Source organism: Epinephelus lanceolatus, chromosome 8 (genome assembly GCF_041903045.1).
Source record: "Epinephelus lanceolatus isolate andai-2023 chromosome 8, ASM4190304v1, whole genome shotgun sequence".
In the NCBI taxonomy this organism is placed as follows: domain Eukaryota; kingdom Metazoa; phylum Chordata; class Actinopteri; order Perciformes; family Serranidae; genus Epinephelus; species Epinephelus lanceolatus.
The window spans coordinates 31,229,996-31,251,101 of record NC_135741.1 but is presented as its reverse complement, the minus strand read 5'-3'; the positions used below and the strand labels follow the sequence as shown (position 1 = coordinate 31,251,101).

The 21,106-nt window shown below is 42.3% G+C and overlaps 2 protein-coding genes across 4 annotated transcripts in view; one reads left to right on the top strand and one right to left on the bottom strand.

Moving 5' to 3' along the window:
* Positions 1-12,055, top strand: part of celsr3 (cadherin, EGF LAG seven-pass G-type receptor 3) — a 144,470-nt gene extending 132,415 nt beyond the window's left edge. For 2 of the 3 annotated variants that reach the window (XM_033628742.2, XM_078170192.1), the window contains 6 exons: positions 452-549; positions 1,152-1,243; positions 1,522-1,695; positions 5,213-5,407; positions 6,691-7,756; positions 8,479-12,055. In XM_033628742.2, the coding sequence (XP_033484633.2) occupies positions 452-549; positions 1,152-1,243; positions 1,522-1,695; positions 5,213-5,407; positions 6,691-7,756; positions 8,479-8,506 (1,653 nt within the window). In that variant the 3' untranslated portion in view covers positions 8,507-12,055. The remainder of the gene's footprint in view (positions 1-451; positions 550-1,151; positions 1,244-1,521; positions 1,696-5,212; positions 5,408-6,690; positions 7,757-8,478) is intronic. The other variant, XM_078170193.1, reaches the window with a different exon arrangement.
* A 2,441-nt stretch (positions 12,056-14,496) lies between these two features.
* On the bottom strand, positions 14,497-19,153 carry fsbp (fibrinogen silencer binding protein). Its single transcript, XM_033628747.2, has 4 exons — positions 18,866-19,153; positions 16,246-16,298; positions 15,873-16,041; positions 14,497-15,703 (listed from the first exon to the last, which is right to left on the bottom strand). Exons 1-4 carry the CDS (start codon positions 19,137-19,139, stop codon positions 15,363-15,365), a joined length of 837 nt encoding a protein of 278 aa, XP_033484638.2. The 5' UTR covers positions 19,140-19,153; the 3' UTR covers positions 14,497-15,362.
* Positions 19,154-21,106: the final 1,953 nt, after the last annotated feature.

Below are 21,106 nucleotides of genomic sequence, written 5' to 3'. Positions count from 1 at the left end.
ATGATGTGGATAGAAAATCTCAGTATCAGAAAGAAGTCCTTTATGCGAAAATAAATTATGAAACAGAGGCGAGAGGAGTGTGAAGCAGCCCGTAATGAGGGTGGGATTTCAACACTTGATACAGTGCAGTATGTGGTGTGAGTACAGCCGATTCATGTTCAAAAAGGCATCATGAGGGAGGAAATTTGTTTTTTATTTCTCATTAAAAAAAGATAAAGGGCTATCAATTGCACCGCTCAGGGTAATCATATCATATTGTGTCGTTTTGTAGTGGTTTCTGATGAAAATTAGCTCCTTAACTAACTCTGGCAACTTAAATGCTGATTAATGTGCATTGTCCCTGGTAAATAAATAAATAAATAAATAAATGTTGGTTGATGTAACTGTCTTAACCTCATTGTGTGTGTGTGTGTGTGTGTGTGTGTGTGTGTGCGTGTGTGTGTGTGTTCAGGCTCAGAACCCCTATCACAATGCATCTCTGTTGGAGCAGAGCGGACTGCACCGCATCACTCTGGGAACCTCCACCATCTCCTCTGTCAGCTCCGCCAGGTATATAAACACACAAAACTTCACAGACACACATCATGTGCATACACACACACACACACACACACACATCACAACAAACTAGAAATAAATTTGGAAGGAAAACTTCCACACCGTGGCTGGTAGAGAAGATTAAGACTTGCCTCTATAGTTGAAGAGCAAGTGGTAATACCATACACACGCAATATGATGTAGAAATGATGAATTATCGGTCAGATACTAAGACTTATTCAGGTTTGATTGATTCTCATTGAATCTTTGACTTGGGATAAATTTGCCTCAGGGAGGAATTCCCTCGCTGACAAAACCCCTGCTGTGCATTTTGTGGGTCAGTGGGGTAAAGATGAAGAAGATGGGATGGAACAGTGTAGTGTATGTAGAGCAACACTAATGTACTCTGAATGTTGCTGTTGTGTCTTTATGACTCAGTGATTGTCATGTGTGTATGTACAGTACATACTGTGTGTGTGTGTGTGTGTGTGTGTGTGGATGCTTTCTATTTCTAATCTTTATCAGCCTGTGTAACTGCATATACAGTATACTGTTTATATGTGTGTGTTTGTGTATGTGTGTGTGTCCTCACTTCTCTGCTTTTCCCCTGTCAGAGAAAATCTGTTGGCCCGTCAGACTCTGGAACAAAACATCGTCCACACCGGAGCAACAGACCTGGATGTAGCCATGTTCCACAGAGATGGAGGTAAACACACAAACATGATCACTGAAACAAACACACATTTTTGACAAGCAGTAGTGACACATTCTTCATTTCTTCACCCTGTTGCTCTCCTTTTCTTTCCTTTCTGATCACTCTCTCTCTGTCCATGTAAATTTCATTAAGGATTTAGCTCTCATCACAGTGGAGAATAACAACCTGTCAAACTGTCTTTCCGTCCTCTTTATTCTTTTCCTCCTTCCCTTTTCTCACTTGTTTCCTCTCTGCCTCCTTCTCTCCGTCTTCTCCCTCCTCTCTCCCAGGTGAAGATTCGGACTCAGATTCCGACCTCTCCATGGAGGAGGAGCGCAGTCTCTCCATCCCTTCCTCTGAGAGCGAGGACAACGTCCGACTTCGTGGACGCATCCAGCGGCGGTTCAAACGCTCCAATCACAGCGAGCGTCTGCTCACAGAGCCCACCCACAACGGCACCAAAGGTACACATGCACTTCAGTGATTTTCGAATGATTTATATGAACTTTTTATTGCTTTTTTAAGCATTACTTGTGACAGTTAAAAACCCAGTAACGTTTAGGTGTCTTGCTCAGGGATACTTCATTTATTGATTGAGTTAATTAGCGAACTGACGATTGTTTGGAAGATAGGTTTTTGGTGTAGACTGTAACAATAATGGACGTAGCTACCGTGACATCACCCATTGGTTTGTGGGCTCCCGTTTTGAAGCCTCAAGTTCGGCCTTTTGGCTGTCACCATCTTGGATTTTTGGAGCCAGAAGTGACCATATTTTTGGCGAGAGGGTGGCGCTGTGGAAGAGCGAGGGGTGGATCTGATTTACAGACTGCGGCAACACCTTAAAGAAAGCCTGTCACTCAAGCCGCACCACCCTTAAATATGTGTATGTTTAAGCCTTAGTAAAATGTAAACAAGTGAGTTGTAAAAGATTTCACCCACTGAACAGTTTTCATGAAGAAGGAAATGAGCTATAAAGACCAAGACCATTTTTTGTACCAGGCTGTAAACATGTTTATTTCTGCTGTAAAGTGGGGCACTTTGCCATAGGGGTCCATGGGGATTGACTGGCTTCTGGAGGCAGCCTTAAGTGCCCATTAGGGGAGCTGCAGCTTTTGGCACTTCTGTGTTGGCTTTATTTTTCAGTGCTGGAGGTTGCCACTTGGTTGTTGGTGGAGTGTTCCTCTCATTTAATTCAGGCCCACATCCATTCATCATCTGTACCCACTTAACCTGTGCAGAGTCATAGAAGCTGGAGTATATCGCAACTCAGTCTATCACTGGGATAACATCTTCAGGCAATTAAGAGTCTCCAGTTGACCAGACCTGAATGTCTATGGTCAGTGGGATGAAACCCACACAAGTACATAGTTAAGATGGGCATTTTAAGTAATTTCCACATTCCACATTGAGTGGTCAAGTGAGTTTTATTTATATAGCGCCAAATCAAAGACTGTATATAAAGATGGATGACGAGACAGCTTCCCAACAGTGAAGCAAAATCATCTTGGTCACCCCATGGTGGCTGGCTACATATTGACAGATATGGAACATGTCAAATATATTTTCCCAAAGATCGTTTCTGTCATTTTATATATTACTTAACAAAAAATTAAAATGAAAATGGACACTTGATGTATGTTGAAGTGTTCATTTTCCTGAAAAGTTTGTTTTTAATTAGTTATAAAATGCTGTAAAGACAGGATTTGATGTCATGATCGACAGCCGTGTGTGCCAATTTGTGTGCTCCTGATCAATGGCGCTGCTTGCCATTGGTCGGATGGGTGTAAGGGCAGGAATTCAATACCGTAGAGATGTACTGCGCAGACTCTGGCTCCAAGTGACGTCACCAGCACAAGATGGTGGTCATATCCAGGATATTTTGGCTTTATTTTTGTGCAGTGGGAGGAAGTGGATACACGTTGTCCATCTTTATAAGCAGTTTATGCACCAAATCATTACAAAGTCTCGGAAATTTTTTGTATAGAAGAAGTCCAGACCATACTCGACTATGTACTCGAAAAAAAAATCTCACATAAGAATAGGGTCCAAAATAAACACTCAGGTGAAAATGTGGGCAAGTGTTAGCATTAACCTAGCTTTCTTCACTGCACAGTTTGTGGAGATTAGCTATGATACGCAAGTTTAACTGTATATACAGCACATTTATGTAGTGCATTTTGCCAAAATACTTCCAAACATCACTTTAATGCCTGGCCCCCCGTCTGTCTGTAACATTAGAGTAAGTCATGTCTGCAGATTTGTAACTTTTGCAATATGAATCTGTGCAGATATTTATAGATAGAAGTTACATCACCGCGTCCATCCAAAAATGTAAACTTTCAATATAGAGCAGGGTAAACATAAGTTTGTATCTGTTATATTTTTAGGGATATTTTTACAAAGCAAAAAAATGTGGTTAGGAATACGAATCAGGAATCTCAATACAAACCAATACTGATGTCCAAATTAAGTACTTGAGTACTCATGCCCATCCCTAGTATGGAGTGAGAACAGACAGCCCCCTGCCAGCCAGTGTGGTCAAACAATTTCCGTCCCTGCTGTAGAAATAAGTCCACTCTTTAATGTCAGATATGTCGAAACATACAACACGTGTAGGCACAAAAACACACACATACAACAAGAGAAAATGTCAGCACCAGTCGTCACAAATCAATACCCTCTTTCTTCTGACACACATGAAAAGATATTGTGCATAATATATGAGTTTATGCACTTCAAAGTATGTGATATAAATGTCATGCATATAGAGTGCTCTGTGAAATGTTTCACTGTGAGGAAAAGGCCAGACATTTGCAAATCTATAAATCCACATAAGTAATCAATCCTTAGCTTAATAAGCCGTATGGATCCCGTGAACTCTATTCAGGGTAAAACATGGAGCAAAGCTGTCAGTTGAATGGAGGAGGACAGGATCCAGATGGCCAGTACAGTCCAATCAATTCATCAGTGCAGTCAAACTGAAGAGCCACAGCAGCACTGAGGGATCTGGGCTTTTTACTGAAAGGTCACTGTGTGAAGATGGCGGCCTATTCGTTGTGACAAAGCATTAAACCCCTCATCAATTCAGTAGAGCCGCAGACTGGCCAGTGTGAGAGGGCTGAGTGCATAACTGAGTCAGTGTTAAATGGACGGCTGGAAAAGACAAAAAACAATAAATGGATTGTTCTAACCTTTTGTTACTGTATTATTCAAAAGCATGGTACAGAGAATAAAAAAGGCTCACTATCTCCAGCACTAAGAACAATTTTGATTTTGATTGAATGAAATATTAAAAGATTCACTGTTAATGGAAGGAATCTTCAGTTACAGCCCTTATGACACCACAGTTTGACGAAATGTGGGGGACATAACACTTTGTAGTGGGATTTGTGAGTGACCCAAAGGGTAGATATCATCACACAACAAACATGTTGAATGGCTGCAAAGGGAACTCCACCAATGTGTGGGAAGACAACTGTGTTTTACACATTATAGAATGAATTCTGCCTGCTCATAGGTCATTCGCAGGAGTCTGATACAGTCTCTATCAGTATGTCACTTTTAATTAGTCCTGGCTGTTATTTCAGTATGAACATATGCTATTTGTCTGCAGACACCTGCTATTTGATACAGACATCTGTTTTTAGTTCATTGGTATGCACTGCACCAACAAAATGAAGCACAATGCTTGAAATTGAAAAAGATGAATATGAGGCAAAAGAACATATTGACAGATTTCACAAATGTTATTAACAGGCTTTAATAGAAATTATTTTCAGTGATGACAGCAATGAAAGTGATTCCGTCTAAATGTCTCCTTTTTCATTTCTTAAAAACTACTTAATAAACTTTTTCTTTTTATCACAAGACATTAGTCAATAAATTCATGACCTGACATGAGAGCACATACGTGTAAAAAGGTGTCATTTTTTGGGAGAGCAGATTTCATGAGGAAGTGTTTGTTCTCTTTGTGTGTTACAGACCTGGATGGCAATGACCTTCTGTCCTACTGGCCAGCTTTGGAGGAGTGTGAGACACACAGCCTTCAGAAGTGGGGCTCAGAGCGCCCCCTGGGGGCAGATTACAGCAAGGACGCTGCCAACAACAACCAGCCTGACGCTGCGCTGACCAGTGGGGATGAGAACGGCCTCACCCAGCCGCACAGGCACCGCAAAGGTGAGAGGAACACAAATATATGCAATCTAAGGGCACACTGATGCTGTAGATTCAAGTTTTATGTTCTAATCTTTGCCCTTCATGTATGTATAAAGCACAAAAGCATTGCTTATAACTTAAATGTTAATTAACATGGCACATAGGTACTGAATATGAAACATACCTTTATAAAGTTAGATAATAAACATATACATCAAACACTGTATTTGACATTGATTAACAGATGTACTTGTGCAACAAGACATATGATTGTTACATCTGCATCTTTGCTTGAAAAAAATCAAGTGCAATTGGTTTTTGGCCGCCCCTGTTTGGATATCAGTGTCTGGCCGGTGTAGTAAACATATTGTAGTCTTCATCATATTGTTCAACACAAATCTCTGTCTCAATGATGCAGCCCTGGTCATCAGGATAAAAAATGGGGCATTTTGCCAACATGAAGATGGAGGAGATGTCAGCTGTGTGAGCTGAATCAGCAAAGCATCAATTAAAACACAGCTCAATCACTGAGACCTTATCTGCTGTATGTGCAGTTTGTCTGCTGTACACTTTATTATTTCGATATACTCTCCATGTGACCTAGCAGTGATGTGAAGTGGACACACATGTCATAGCATTTAATCTGATCTTATTTGTTTTACTTCGACAACTCATGCTCCAGTTTTCTTGTTGGTTGTATTCGTAATCTGACTTTTATTGTTGTCGGGATGCACAAAGAGGAGCAGGTCTGTCGTAAGTCAGAGTCAGAATATACAGTAATGGTCCACATACCATGATTTACACTTTAGTCACCTCATGTTTGTTTCATGCAGAAGGGCTAGAATCAGCTGAATGGCCCTCATGCATATAGAATGAGTTACACAACCGTGTGAAGCCTGCAACTTCCTTTAAGGTGTAAATCTGTCCCTAAAAGCATGCGTAACACTTTTACATGTATAGAACAGTTTGTACACTAAGAATACATACATATAAGATAAGTATATGCACACATACACCCGTAGGTGCACCACACATGCGAAGACTCGGAGTGAGTGAGTAAGACATGCAGGCAAAGTTGGAAATCACTCATGTTGCCTGGAAGCATGGGTGACATTTTAGTCAGCCTATTAATAGACGAAGCACATGAACACACACTTCTTCCTGTGACTTCCTTTTTTTATCCCCCCTTTGCGTCATCACACTTCTTCAACCTCCTGCTTTTCTGCACTCATCTTCAGCCCGCTGCACTTTTACACCCATCTCCCCCTTTAATGGACTCTCATGTTCTTATTTTCTTCTCGCAGGTATCCTGAAGAATCGTCTCGGCTGTCCCCCAGCACTTCAGGGACTTTCCACCATGGGCCGGGTCCCGAGTGAGCTCAACTGGTACCGAACTTCTACTCTGGGTCACAGGGGGGTTCCTGCAGCCTCGTACGGTCGCATGTACTCTGCCACGGCCGGCGCTGGTGGAGGGTCTGGCTCTCTGTCTCAACCAGCCTCCCGCTACTCCTCAAGGGAACACCTGGATTCGCTGTCCCGGAGGCAGCTGTCCAGGGATCCGCTAGGGAGACAGACGGTAGGGGGGTCGAGGGACCGGTTGGACTCACGGGGTTCCAGGGACAACCTGGATCTCTTGCCCAGGAGGAGGGAGCTGGGGCTGGGGCAGGGAGCAGGGCTAGGGGGCCTGGGGCTGGATCACCAGCGAGTCTCATCATCCAGGGAGAACTTGACAGGATCCAGAGACAGACTGGACAACCACCACACAGGTAGCGTCCATGCCTCGCGGGAGGACTTGAGCGGAAATGGAGGAGCGGTCGGAGCGGGAGTGGAGGGATACCTCAGTGGATCGAGGTCGCAGCTGAACTCCCTAACGCGGCGGCAGGCCTCATCCCGGGAGCACCTAGGGGGTGCGATGATGAGCAGTAGGTCTAGGGAGCAGCTGGAGACCAATGGGGGCGGAGCTCAGGCTCAGCCATGTCGGGAGTGGCTCCGCACTTTGCCTCCCCGCCAGCCCTCACACCCCGACCAGCCTCCTTCCTCCTCCCCTCCTCCCCCGATCTCTGAGGAGCCCCAGCAAGAGCAGCACCCAGCTCACGTCAGAGGACGACTGGACTCCGCACCTCCATGTAGGTACCCCGGTCAGACTGTCCCCCAGGGCGCAGGTTTAAATCCAAACCCTCTGGGTCGACAGCCGTCCAGTGAACACCTGGATATTCTGTCATCCATCCTGGCATCCTTCAATTCCTCAGTCCTCACTCCTCCTCCCGCTGCCTCTAACCCTGGGCCTAATGGCTCCGCCCATGGACCCTCCCCCTCCCCGCCCCAGTCAGCCACCTCCCACAGCATATCTGAAGTCTCCCCCGACTCAGAGTAAGTCCTTCTGTGTTAATGGATCTGCCTCGATTAACCCTCTCCTCCTGTCCCTTTTCTATTTTACATCTTCTGTTTGATCTTTAAAGGGATAGTTTGGATTTTGAACTGGGGTTGCATGAGGTACTTATCCATCATCAGTGTGTTACCAGCAGTAGTATCCTCATCCATAGCAGTACATTACTTATTTTCCGTGGCAGTACTCCAGGCCTGCTTCTCCAAACTGGAGGCATGCCGACTGACATCTACTGTTTGTAATACACTGACTATGGATAAGTACCTCATACAACCCCACTTCAAAAATTCCAAACTATCCCTGTCACTGTCTTTGATTCTCTGCAAACACACCTTTTCACTTTACTTTCTTGCCTCTCTGTTTTCTCTCCCCTGCCTGAGTTCATCTTCCTCAGCAGCTCTACTGGGATCATGTCCACTCTTCAACTCTTCTCTTCACCTCTCTTATTGTTCCCTTCCTGTCTTTGCCATCTTTTTATCTCATCCTTACTTAGCTCCCTCTGTTCCACTTCCTACTTTTCAGCTTCTTTTTCTTCCTGTCCCTTGTGTCAGTTTGGTTCTGTCTCTCCCCTCTTCCTGTCCTTCTGCCACCGACAGCTCATCTCTGTTTTGCTCCTGTATTTACTGTATGTTGTCATGATTAGTAGAGAAGTAGAGAAGTTGTTGCGTGAATGTATTGATGACTCATTTTCTCTTCTTCACCTCAGAGCCAACAGAAGTGAAGGACAGTCTTGATGACAGCCTCCATATCCCTTTATGCATAGCGACAGTGCTTTGAACACCAGGGACAAATTCAAAGGTCCTGGATGGTCCTGAACCACTGGGGCACACTGGGACATTGGAGGACTAGAAACAAACTTGGGACAGAGGAGACAGAGTTGGAAACAAAGTAAGACAGAGAGAGCGTCTATGAGGATAAAAGAGGACGCTCGTGGGCGGTGTGTACTGTATAAATTAGGTTTTTCAAAGTCCCTGCGCCTACAGTGATCTTTGACGTTTCTTCGGACACTGAGTCAACCACCTCTACTACCTAAAAACTGTTAAAGACAAAACCACAAACTCAGATTTCAAACGCAAGTCAGCTCGCCCAGACAACATCCGTCTTAAAGAAGAAAAAAAAATACTGTAAATAACATTTTTATACATTTTGTATCTTTTTCATTGGAGATGAAGAAGAAATCTCTTGTGATGTTTTTTTGTTTTTGTTTCTGTTTTTTTTTTAAACGATTGTGTCCGTGTGAGGTTGTGACTGAGGTTGGTGCGAGTGCAGTCTTGTTCGTTGCTGAGGGAGACGTTTCCCCGATAAAGAAAAAAAAAATCCCTAAATTTCTCCCTGAAAACAATTTCCTCAGAAACTTTTCCTCACACTCATCAACTCTGTATAGCGACAGGGGTCCGGCAATAGTATCTGATGAGATTATCGAAACCGCGACATGCGGTTGAAGGGAAAATATCAAAGTAGCGAGAAGTGATTGTAAATAAAGGGAGGGATTATTATAAGAAGAGATTTGATGGAAGATGATTGTGAAGAGAAAGGTAGCCAACGTTAAGCTAAAACACCACGTGAAGGTTCAGAGTTGGTGGTTCAACTGTTAAAGCTCAGTCGCGAGTGTCAAAGTATCAGCTCTTTGAGGAGATTGTGCTGTGTTGTGATCCACTGTATATGAATGTGACCTTGTCATCTGTCTGTGTATCCTTATGCCTGGTGCTGTCTGAACCAGACCATATCAGTCATCATTGATATTCTGGAGGCCTGGCGCGTGAAGGTGGATAACTGTCTGCTTCTCTGTATGAGGCTGTATCATGTAACAACCATTTAAAGCCCCTCAAGGTATTTTGCTCTTTGATGCATCACAACTCAGCCTGCCTCAAGAGACGCCACAGGAGCGGCCGAATTTCTCCGGCAGCATCCAGGAGACTCGTTTATAAAAGCTTCTCATGCAGAAGTTCTGTGCAAATCCAAGCCAAAGGGACATTGCTTAAAATCAGTACCGTACATTGTTGTTCTCCAGTTTTATGTGATGAAGATGACTCTAGATGTGATTCACAGTTCTGTTTGTTTTTGTTTTTTTTGTATTTTTTTTAAATGATTGTACCATGGAAAGAAAGCTAAATTGAAAAATGGTCTTTATTAACGAGGCCCTAGGCCTGCGCTACAACATAACCCACTGTGGTTGTTTTTTTATTTGGCTGCATACTGATTAAGCAAGTGGATTTTGGTTTGGCATGTAGGAGGAGAGCAGATCAGAGGGAAGACATTATGAGTCACGTCTCTGTGCGCTCAGATATTTGTTTATAGACCTGCAGTACATATCCAGCATGGTATCTACCAGAATATATTAGCTCATGTCTGCAGCCTATGATGCCCATGCCAGATTTTTTTTTCTTGCTTGGCTGAACACAGTTGCTGGGAAATCACTTCAGAACATCCTTTATATGTGAGAAATGCCCCAACTCACAGGCTCGAAAACATCCAACATGATCTGTCATTGATGAAGAGGCTCACACCAGAACACATTTGCTCTCATTGTTTAGACCGCTGTACAAAGATGACACCTCTCGCAAGATCCGGTGCAGCTTCTGCTGAGGAGAGATGTCAGTTGTGTCAGCACTAAAAGCCTCTAAGTGGTTTTGAGATGCAGGTCTTTCCATCAGCAGCTGCTACTTTCTCACAGCTGTTTGAGCGAGCAGCGAGCTCAGACCTTTAGGTAACAACACACAGGCATTTGTAAGCAACGGAGACAGGCAGGCAGTCCACAGCAGCCTTCTGAGGGATTAAGGGATTGTGGCTAACATACTGTAACTGTGTTTTCCTAATGAAAAAAATGCAGCGGCTCATAAAAACTAAAGGCAAAATGAGGTTTTTCGTATTGCCAAAATGTGTTGTCTGCGTGTCCTCGAGCAGAGAGCACTGTGACAGTCAAATAATACTTGTAATAACAATAGAGCAGCAGGAGGATTTAAAAAAAACAAGGAGGCTAAAATAGAACACAATGAGCATGAGAACAAATCATGAGGTACAAAACCAGACAAGGTTGGAACAAATTGGGTCAGAAACCATGACTGTGTGCAGAATGTAGCTGCAGGGAGGAGGGCGTGGACGTTAGTCATCGCAGAGAGGACGAAGAAAAATACATTGAATGCAGATAGTGGAAGTAAACACACACACACATACACACCTCACAAGTGCATATCTCCCTGCACTGACCGCTGCTCTGTCACCCTCATGTCACTGGGGTGTGACGAGTGAACCTATTTGTTACAGTAGTATTGCCAAATACGCTCCTGCAGGGGAACACTACCCAGGATTCTGTTAAAGGGGTAGTACACCTTAAAAAATATGTGATGTCCTCTTCACTTTTCATTCACCTGCTCCGTTTATTTATTTTTCTCCACAGATCCGTTTGTTACCTTCAGCTGACAGTACCTTTAACTTGTACAGACATGAGATTTATTTTATTTATCGATAATTTATTGACATTGTATTGATTATTTATGTTGCCATTTTGTACGAGTTCAAAGATGTGGTTATTATTTGTCCAAATGTTTCTGTTTCTTATGATCTGAGTCTCTCACTGTAACAAATTCGCACATGAAGGACAAGAGGAGAGGGGAATGTGAAGATAGAAATGTCTCTGTTAGCAATGTGATGCAGGACACTTTGCTTTCCAGCATTTAATTTGGTTTCTTTATCCGATCATGGGGGTAAAATGTGGAATAACCTGACAAAAAACAAACTATATAGGTGCATTTATCCTCCCCAGGCAGTGTCAACATATCTAAACATATCTAAACTACAAGTTGAATACTGGGTGTAAATAGTGCTGCAGATAAAGTCCCAAATCAAACCTTTGTCCTCCCTCTTCACCATCACAGATCCAAGACTGAAGCTTCACATGCACAACATCAGATCATTAACTGGTGACATCTGTGAAGTGAAATGACAGAAACTCGAGCTTCAGGTTAATCTGGTTGGGACTAATAGGAGCCGCACAGGTGAAGGGAGACAGACACACTGAGAGGAGACTGAAACGTTGTGATTTGCTCTGAAAAAAGGAAAAAAGTGGGGAAGTGATGGAAGGAAAGAGACAGAGTGAGAGGTAGTCGTGGTGAGGAGGAGGAGGAGGAGGAGGAATGGGAGATTGTCTTTGTTAGCTTGTGTGTTCATTATGGGATGCCTTCTATCCCGCCGTCGGCAAGGGGATGGCGGCATGGAAACAGCTGTTCCCCTGTTACCGCGGAAACAAGAGAAATGTTGGACATTAAAAAAATGACTTATTCCTACACAGCTGTTTATATTTATTCTGTGTGTGTGTGTTTGTGTGTGGGTGTGTGTTTGGGTGTGTGTGCGTGTGCCATTTCATATTCATGAGAACAGACATTTTCAGGTGCGAAAAGCTGAGCAGAGGAAACATCCTGACAGAGGGACACGTTTTTCTGGAAGGCTCTCTCCCTGACTTGTTTTGACTCTCAAAGTATCCTGTCACATTCAGAGGCGTCAGAGATGTTCAGCTGCCACCTTGATTCTTAGAAAAAAAACAGAAGCACCCAGCTGAGACAGAACATCACCAGTCCTTGAATAAACCTTAGTAGGCCCTATGAAAATTTAATGTTAGTTATCGTAGCCAAAAATATTATCCTGATAATCATTCATCAGAATGTGCTTAAAACTCTTAAACTTGCACTGAAACATATCAGATCACTTTGCCCTACCTTTTGTCAAAAAACAATTATTTTTATTTCATCACAGAAGGGACACTTTTAGTGAAAGACAATCTTTAAAAGACAATCTTTTCAACTATTTAAATGGCATCACATCTTTTGATATGACATACCGTAAAACTTCAATTTGTAGCCCGAGCTACAAATTGATATATACTTAAATCACTAAAATCAACAGGCCTAAAGATGGGACAGGCCTGTAATTCCTTTCACACAAAAGATTGATAAATACAATCAAATTGTTTATTTGAACCAGTATAAATATTACTTGTATAAATATGAATCATTCATTTGATTTGGCTCCGACCAATGGTGCATCAGGCGGCATGGTGGTACAGTGGTTAGCATTGTCGCTTCACAACAAGAGGGTTCCTGGTTCCAGGGTGGTGGGATCCCTTCTGCGCAGAGTTTGTATGTTCTCCCTATGTCATCGTGGGTTCTCTCCGGGTACTCCAGCTTCCTCCCACAGTCCAAATACATGCAGGTTAATTGGTGACTGTAAATTGTCTGTAGGTGTGAATGTGAATGTGAATGGTTGTCTGTCTCTATGTGTCAGCCCTGTGATAGTCTGGCGACCTGTCCAGGGTGTACCCTGCCTCTCACCCAATGTCAGCTGGGATAGGCTCCAGCGACCCCCAAGAGGATGAGTGGTTACAGAAAATGAATAAATGAACGAATGAGAGAGAGTTACAGCACTCTAGGGGTCATGGCACCCAGCATACTGACACAACACCACTTTCTCTTTATAAAACAATTCTCACAACTTGGTTTCATTTGAATGAAAAACCGAAAAAGAATGAAAAAAACTGAGGACCCTGATGGACTGAAGGAATATGAATGACTTACAGGGTAATTGAAGAATATACACATAATTTGAGGTAGCTAACAAACCACTTTTATACTTATTTAGAACTAAATAATGAACAGCTTGGCAACCAGACCAGGCTTCTAATTGAGACAGGCCTTTATTTATCAAAATGCATAGCCACACTGGTAAGTAAGAGGGACTGGGCAATTAATTGGGACCAGGCTTTTAATTGAAGTTTTACAGTATGCCAATGCTTGATCAAGATCTTTTTGAGTTTTTTGAGGTCGGTGAGTGTGCAGCCTGTTTTTGCAGTCTCTTTATTGTTGGTTGCCCAACAGTCTCATCAAGTGCTGCTGGACACAATATTCACAGTTAAACCAATAATGGAATTTCACCACAATCACCTTATTGAGAATGTTTTTTTAAAATTGAAATCCACAATAAAATTGTATATGGTCCCATCCTTAAACCTTAGAGTTAGACCTGCAGTGACTGAAACAAAAACTGATCAATGCTCCTGTTAGATTTGTAATAGTATGACTATCCAAGACCGCTCGGGGGGGAGTTAGCACAGGGGGGCAGCCAAACTGTTGTTTGGTAATATATTTATGTCTTTTAAAATTTTAAAATGTCGGAAAATACACATTAACACAAATCCTACAGATTTTGCCTTTTGCAACTTATCGTTGTATCATTGTGTCCTCCCTCGTCTGTCTGAAAAGCAAACACAGGTAAAGACTGCAGCCTGAGGCTGATATGGCTCTCTGCCTGACAACCTCCATCTGCCCAGTTTAATATACAACTCAGTTTTATAAAATACATGTTGAAGGGGGTCCCTGCTCTGTCTGTCTTTCACCTAAGAGGTGCTGGACCTGACTAACATTGAAGACCCCTGCTTTAAGACAGATGGCTATCTAACTAGGATATTGTGCTTCATTTCAGCAAAGTGATGAGAAGATCAAAACCACTTTCGTGTCACCACGTTTTAGCTAGGAGGTGATTAGCTAGAGGCAAGAGGAAACTGTCCAACATTCAAAAATACTCCTACGAGCACCTCTGAAGCTCAGAAGCTGTCACAGCACATTACTATACCAACACAGCTGTTCATGCTCTTGTGGCTGGATGGGAACTGATCCCAAAATCAGCAGAGGCTGTTGCATGACGATCCACATACTGTACTCACAGCCATGTAGTGTATGTTTCTCTACTCATTTATTCAGTGTGTTCTTTGATTTGTCACTTGCCTGTAGTCGACACATACTTTGTACCAAATGCAAATTTATTTACAAAGCAGAGACAAAAATACTCGTGTTAACATGCGAAAGAAGCGATGCAGATGTGATAACAGATTGTCCATTTAGGAATGTCGTTTCATTTCTACAGCTGCAGTGATTAGATGTAAACGCAATACATTCTTTAAAATGCTACTCTCCCTTGAGAGACCACAACCCTCAACCTTTAACATCAGTGAACATCTCGTAACTTTGAATACAGAAGACATATTGTGATGACTGACAGATAAAAACAGGATCATTGTGATTTTGATCTCAACCCTTAAACACAGTTGGGAAGCTTTTCTACAAGGTGTGCAAAGTATTAATGTTTCATAGCATTTCTATGTATGTTTATAGTTCTATTAGTACCACATCTTTCTCTTAGGGTGATCTTAAATGAGGTGTTAGACTCAACTAGTTTGGTTTACTTTGAATATCTTTGAAAAGGCGTACTTAAGACACGTTACAGAAGGTTTGTTTGGTAGTCTGAGCATATGGAATAATCTAACTAGTCTTCAAAACAGCTACTTTTGAGTAGTCTGCAACCCAAGTCATCTCGCTTGTGCTTTTAAGTAGCAGTATTTCTACTTTTCAAACTGCAGTCTACTTCAAAAGAACCCAGGGTGTCTCACACTTACAGCAGAAAACAGCTGATTGAAAGCAACTGAGAATCCTCCCTTTGCATTAAAATACAAAACAATGTATAAAAATAGTAACAGTTTCATGGCATATAGACAAAAGAATACAACGAGACAAGCACTAGTAAAAATACAATGGTTAAAGCAGTTCATCCTGTCGGATCAGATGTTCTCTCCTCTTCATCGCTGCTGCTGGAGGAAGACGGCGGCACATCCTCGCCCATCCTCTTTAGCTTGGCTTTGTAGTACGCCTTCTTCATCCTGAAGGCCTTCTCCTTCTGCCGGGCCGCTCTCCTCTTCTCCTTCACCAGCTCCTGCTCCCACGCCAGCACCTTCATCCTGTTCTCCCACTCCAGGATCTTCATCTGCTGCTGCTGCTCCAGAGCTTCTGTTTTCTGCTGGTTCTCCAGTCTCGACAGGTCCACCGAGTCGTGGGTTTCCTCCGCCTCGCCAGTCAAGTGGAGGCGCTGGCTGATGAGCTGGGAGGTGCCTGCGAGGTCAGAGTTCAAAATGGTCCCATGAAGCTACAGTAATCACTCAGTGCTGTTCAGTGTCTCAATTGAGGTGAATACTGGAATATCACATGCAGACATGTTCATTTAAAGGTCACCAATATCTGCCAACACTGTAGCAGCTTGCAGAGCTTAATCTGTGGGTACCTGGTGGTGAGAAGTAGGCAGAATGAAATTTCACATCCTGCAGCTCTGCATTGTGGGAGGTGGAGTTTGAAGTGGGGCTGTGGTGCAGATCGGACCAGTCGCTGCCCGATACTCTGTCCAAGGCGTCACGCTGGAGGCAGATGGCCACTTGCTCCTTGTTGTCCTCAGCCTGAGACGCAGAGAACAAAGTGTGTTTTAAGTGCTTACTTCACGCTGGTGAAACATCTGTCACTTTAAGTGTGAATGTTAGTTTATGTGCACTGATATGAGCTGTTCCAGGGTTTTGTTAATGTTGTTTGGCTTAAATTCAGCTGATATAAAACTTTGCCTCTACAGTAAATGTAAACCAACACCATCACTTTAACATAGTTACCTGACTCACGCTGCCGTTCATCTGCCCAGCAGCATTTATCAGCATCAAATTGCCTGCCCATAACCAGAAAGGACAGAGAGACAGTCAGGGAGGAACTGCAGGTAAATGTGTCTCAGGAAAATAAGCAGAGATCGCCTTCCTCTGGTGAACACAGGTACAACATCTCCTTTACATATAAACACACATGTATCCACAGCACCTTATAACATCATGACGGCACCTATTTTTTTAGCTTGGATAGTACCAAGTGGACGGTAAGGAATAAAGCATGACGGCAAATCAACAGATATAAATCTATTCTGGGATGTAACAGTCAGCAAAGTCAGACTCAAATTTACTGCCAGTGTAATAGTTTCAGGTTGAGTTCTGACTTGACTATTTGGAGTAGTTAAAAATCCATCAGTTTAACGTTTAAACAGTAAAAGAACATGAAAATTCAGGTATCATTCAGTCAGTTTCCAGGCTGGATTCCTGATAAAATGTAGGTGTTTGACAAACTGAACGTGCTTTGAGGCACCTGGATGTTAAAATGAGAAGATAGACTGTCTTTAAATGCAGGATTTGCACTCCAACTCTCCTAACAGAGATTTATCCACCTCACCAAAGTGTCAATTCTGAGCTCACACTAGAAAGCAAGAGAAAAGAGGAGCTCAAGATTTTCTCAGAGGTCAAGAAAGTACACAGAGAACACCAAAACTAGGGCTGTTTGTAAAGCTGGGAGACATGAAACACACCAAAACACTTTTTGGAGAAGAAACAAAATGAGCAACAAAGTTGTTAATTCAGGATAATGATGAGGCAGATTTTTATTTTTAATTTTATAAAACTAACTCTCAAAACACTTGAGGATCTCTTTAAGAGTCAATTTACCCGAATTCCACAGCGAGACACAAATTGATGAGGTCTGAGAAAATGTGTTTTTGTAATTTGGATGAACTGGCCCTTTAAAGAAAGAATGGTGAGCTTGATACTGAGCTAATTTTCTCAGCATCAGGACATGTGAAACATAGATAGCCTTTGTAGTCTGCTGTAAAAATGCTAATAATAAAGAATTTATGTAGGTATGTCCCAAACTGGAGGTGAACCTATCACATACATTAAAGGGTTTTAATTGGGGTTTGTGCATAATTAAGGGGATTTTCAGAGGGAACATTTACTAAACAGCATGAAAAGCTTGCCTAAAAAGGACCTTAATTGTTCAATAGGATGCAAATTAGAGTAAATGTCACACAAGATTTGATTTTTTTTTTTTTCCACAATAATGGGGGTTTTCAACAGGTTTACCCCAAATTGAACTAAACAATACCTTAAAGAGGAGCTCTGGCCTTTTTCAAAATTCATACATGTTATTCCTTTGGTCTAAAACAGCAACTCTCTCCCAAATCCAAAAACTAGAGTGCTAAAACTCAAATTTGTGATGTCATAGGGTTTAAAGTCTAGAGCTGCTCCACAGACGATGAATGGTGAAAGATGTGTCACATGACATTGAGAGCACCCAGGGGAACGTTCGGAGTATATGGGTACACTTTCTGTTTCAGAGCTGAGAACACTACAATAGAATAAAGCTCATTTGGGTATATAAAAGAAAACAAACATTCTGTGGGTCCGAATAATAAGGCTCTATTGATGCACGGTAATATTGCCACGTCATCAGTGTCAGGCAATATTGGTTTTAAAATGAACTATCAGACCACAAAGAATTTTGCACAACGATTGAATATCACATACATTTTAAAGTATTGTGTTTCATGTCTCCATCTGCTGCTGGGCCATCACGATAAGAGTATGCATGTATTATATAATGTTAATTTCACAATGGATGAGACTGATCAGGTAGGGGAAAAGGTACGATTATATCAGTGTTGGTTATTGGACATATGATTCGTTTCATAACCGCATATCAGGTACCTGCAAAAAAAAAAACAATATTGTGCATCCCTATCAGGCTCCCACTCATTGTCTATGGAGCAGCTCCAGTCTTTATACCCAGTGACATCACAGGTTTGAGACTTACTTCTCTGGTTTCTGGCTTTGAGAGAGAGTTGCTCATGTTCACAATTATTGACTGAACTTTCCCAGGCCATGGAAATAACATATTAAAATTCTTCATTTAGGTGGTGTTCCCCTTTAATTACATCACAGTTACTATTTCTAATATTATAACATCATGGTGAAACACTGCTAGGCTTAGGTTTCATCAGAACTTCTCTTATTTAGGTGTTTTCTTGCTCAATGACACTTCAGCAGGCTGCAGATGTTGAACCACAGCTGCTCCTCATCTCACTGCACAGAAGTGTTCTCTAACAGTAAGTTAATGGATTTATGAGTAAGTTTATTAAAGGCATGCGATATTATGACGGGTTACAACCAAAACAAAACACCAAAACAGATGTTGCAGCCAAACACACACACACACACACACAGACACACACACACACACACACACACACACACACACACACACACACACACCATCAAACTGCAGCATCACAACCCACAATCAAACAGCAGGACAAACAGTGGCTGTTAATGGATTAGTATGACACACAGTGATATGGAGGCTTGATCTGTAAGCATGCTCCTCACACAGTGTCCCGTGGTATCACTGAAGCTAAGCTACCTTCTCTTAGCTTGCGCACCGCTGCTTTGTGGCCAGCTCCCCCTGCGTGGCTCGTGAGAGCAGACTCGCCCATGGTCTGAAGTTTGATTGATTTACAACAGGCTCTACATCGGGCGAAGTGAATGTCCTGGACATCCTTCACCAGCCAGTCCTTGTAAATTCCCTTGGAGAGCCAGGAGTCCTGGAATTTACATTTTCCAGGCATAGTTAGCGGTGAAGTTAGCTGGACCGCTAACGACCAGGCGCTGCCTTCACTGCCTTCTGATGCGTTCATGGCCTACTCGGAATAACCACATGTTACAGGCTCTATCCCTGCGCATATTAATTGAAATTATATACTGTAGGCCTACTGTTGGCTTGGATATAAACTAAAACTGTAAAGCAACAACATTATTACATTAAGCCACTTCTTTTGGTATGCCTATGGCTATGGCAGTAACTGACAGTATCAGAAACAAAGGAAGAAAAAAAATGTATTCATCAAAATCAGTGTCAACAAAGGTTAAAGAAGAGAACCAAGAAATATAGAATAAAATAGCAATTTATTTATTTATTTATTTTATTTCAATGAAGACAATTTAAATACAACACACGAAAAGCCAAGGGGTACAGTCAGAGGAGGAGACAAATAATAAAAATAATCAAGATTAACATGGCCTAAATAGACTAAATCATAGCACCAACTTGAGTCAAAGATGCTCCAACATCAGTCCTTGGAGGTCACAAAGTTTGCATATAGTAGCACAGCTTTAGAGTTCTTTGAATATTTAAACATCATAATTAACACATATATTCATTTTATTATTATTTCTTATGGGCGGCAGTAGCTCAGTCCATAGGGACTTGGCTTGGGAACCAGAGGGTTGCCGGTTTCAAGTCACTCTGGCATCTCTCAATTTAATGCATGTAAAGGTCCTGTTTGTGCATGTGTGTGTATTTCGGGCCTGTTTGTATATATATATGACAATAGAGTGAGAACATTGAATTTCCCCCTTGGTGATTAATAAAGTATAAATATATATATATATATATACAGTACAGGCCAAAAGTTTGGACACACCTTCTCATTCAATGCGTTTTCTTTATTTTCATGACTATTTACATTGTAGATTCTCACTGAAGGCATCAAAACTATGAATGAACACATGTGGAGTTATGTACTTAACAAAAAAAGGTGAAATAACTGAAAACATGTTTTATATTCTAGTTTCTTCAAAATAGCCACCCTTTGCTCTGATTACTGCTTTGCACACTCTTGGCATTCTCTCCATGAGCTTCAAGAGGTAGTCACCTGAAATGGTTTCCACTTCACAGGTGTGCCTTATCAGGGTTAATTAGTGGAATTTCTTGCTTTATCAATGGGGTTGGGACCATCAGTTGTGTTGTGCAGAAGTCAGGTTAATACACAGCCGACAGCCCTATTGGACAACTGTTAAAATTCATATTATGGCAAGAACCAATCAGCTAACTAAAGAAAAACGAGTGGCCATCATTACTTTAAGAAATGAAGGTCAGTCAGTCCGGAAAATTGCAAAAACTTTAAATGTGTCCCCAAGTGGAGTCGCAAAAACCATCAAGCGCTACAACAAAACTGGCACACATGAGGACCGACCCAGGAAAGGAAGACCAAGAGTCACCTCTGCTTCTGAGGATAAGTTCATCCGAGTCACCAGCCTCAGAAATCGCAAGTTAACAGCAGCTCAGATCAGAGACCAGATGAATGCCACACAGAGTTCTAGCAGCAGACCCATCTCTAGAACAACTGTTAAGAGGAGACTGCGCGAATCAGGCCTTCATGGTCAAATAGCTGCTAGGAAACCACTGCTAAGGAGAGGCAACAAGCAGAAGAGATTTGTTTGGGCCAAGAAACACAAGGAATGGACATCAGACCAGTGGAAATCTGTGCTTTGGTCTGATGAGTCCAAATTTGAGATCTTTGGTTCCAACCGCCGTGTCTTTGTGAGACGCAGAAAAGGTGAACGAATGGATTCCACATGCCTGGTTCCCACTGTGAAGCATGGAGGAGGAGGTGTGATGGTGTGGGGGTGTTTTGCTGGTGACACTGTTGGGGATTTATTCAAAATTGAAGGCACACTGAACCAGCATGGCTACCACAGCATCCTGCAGCGACATGCCATCCCATCCGGTTTGCGTTTAGTTGGACGCTCATTTATTTTTCAACAGGACAATGACCCCAAACACACCTCCAGGCTGTGTAAGGGCTATTTGACCAAGAAGGAG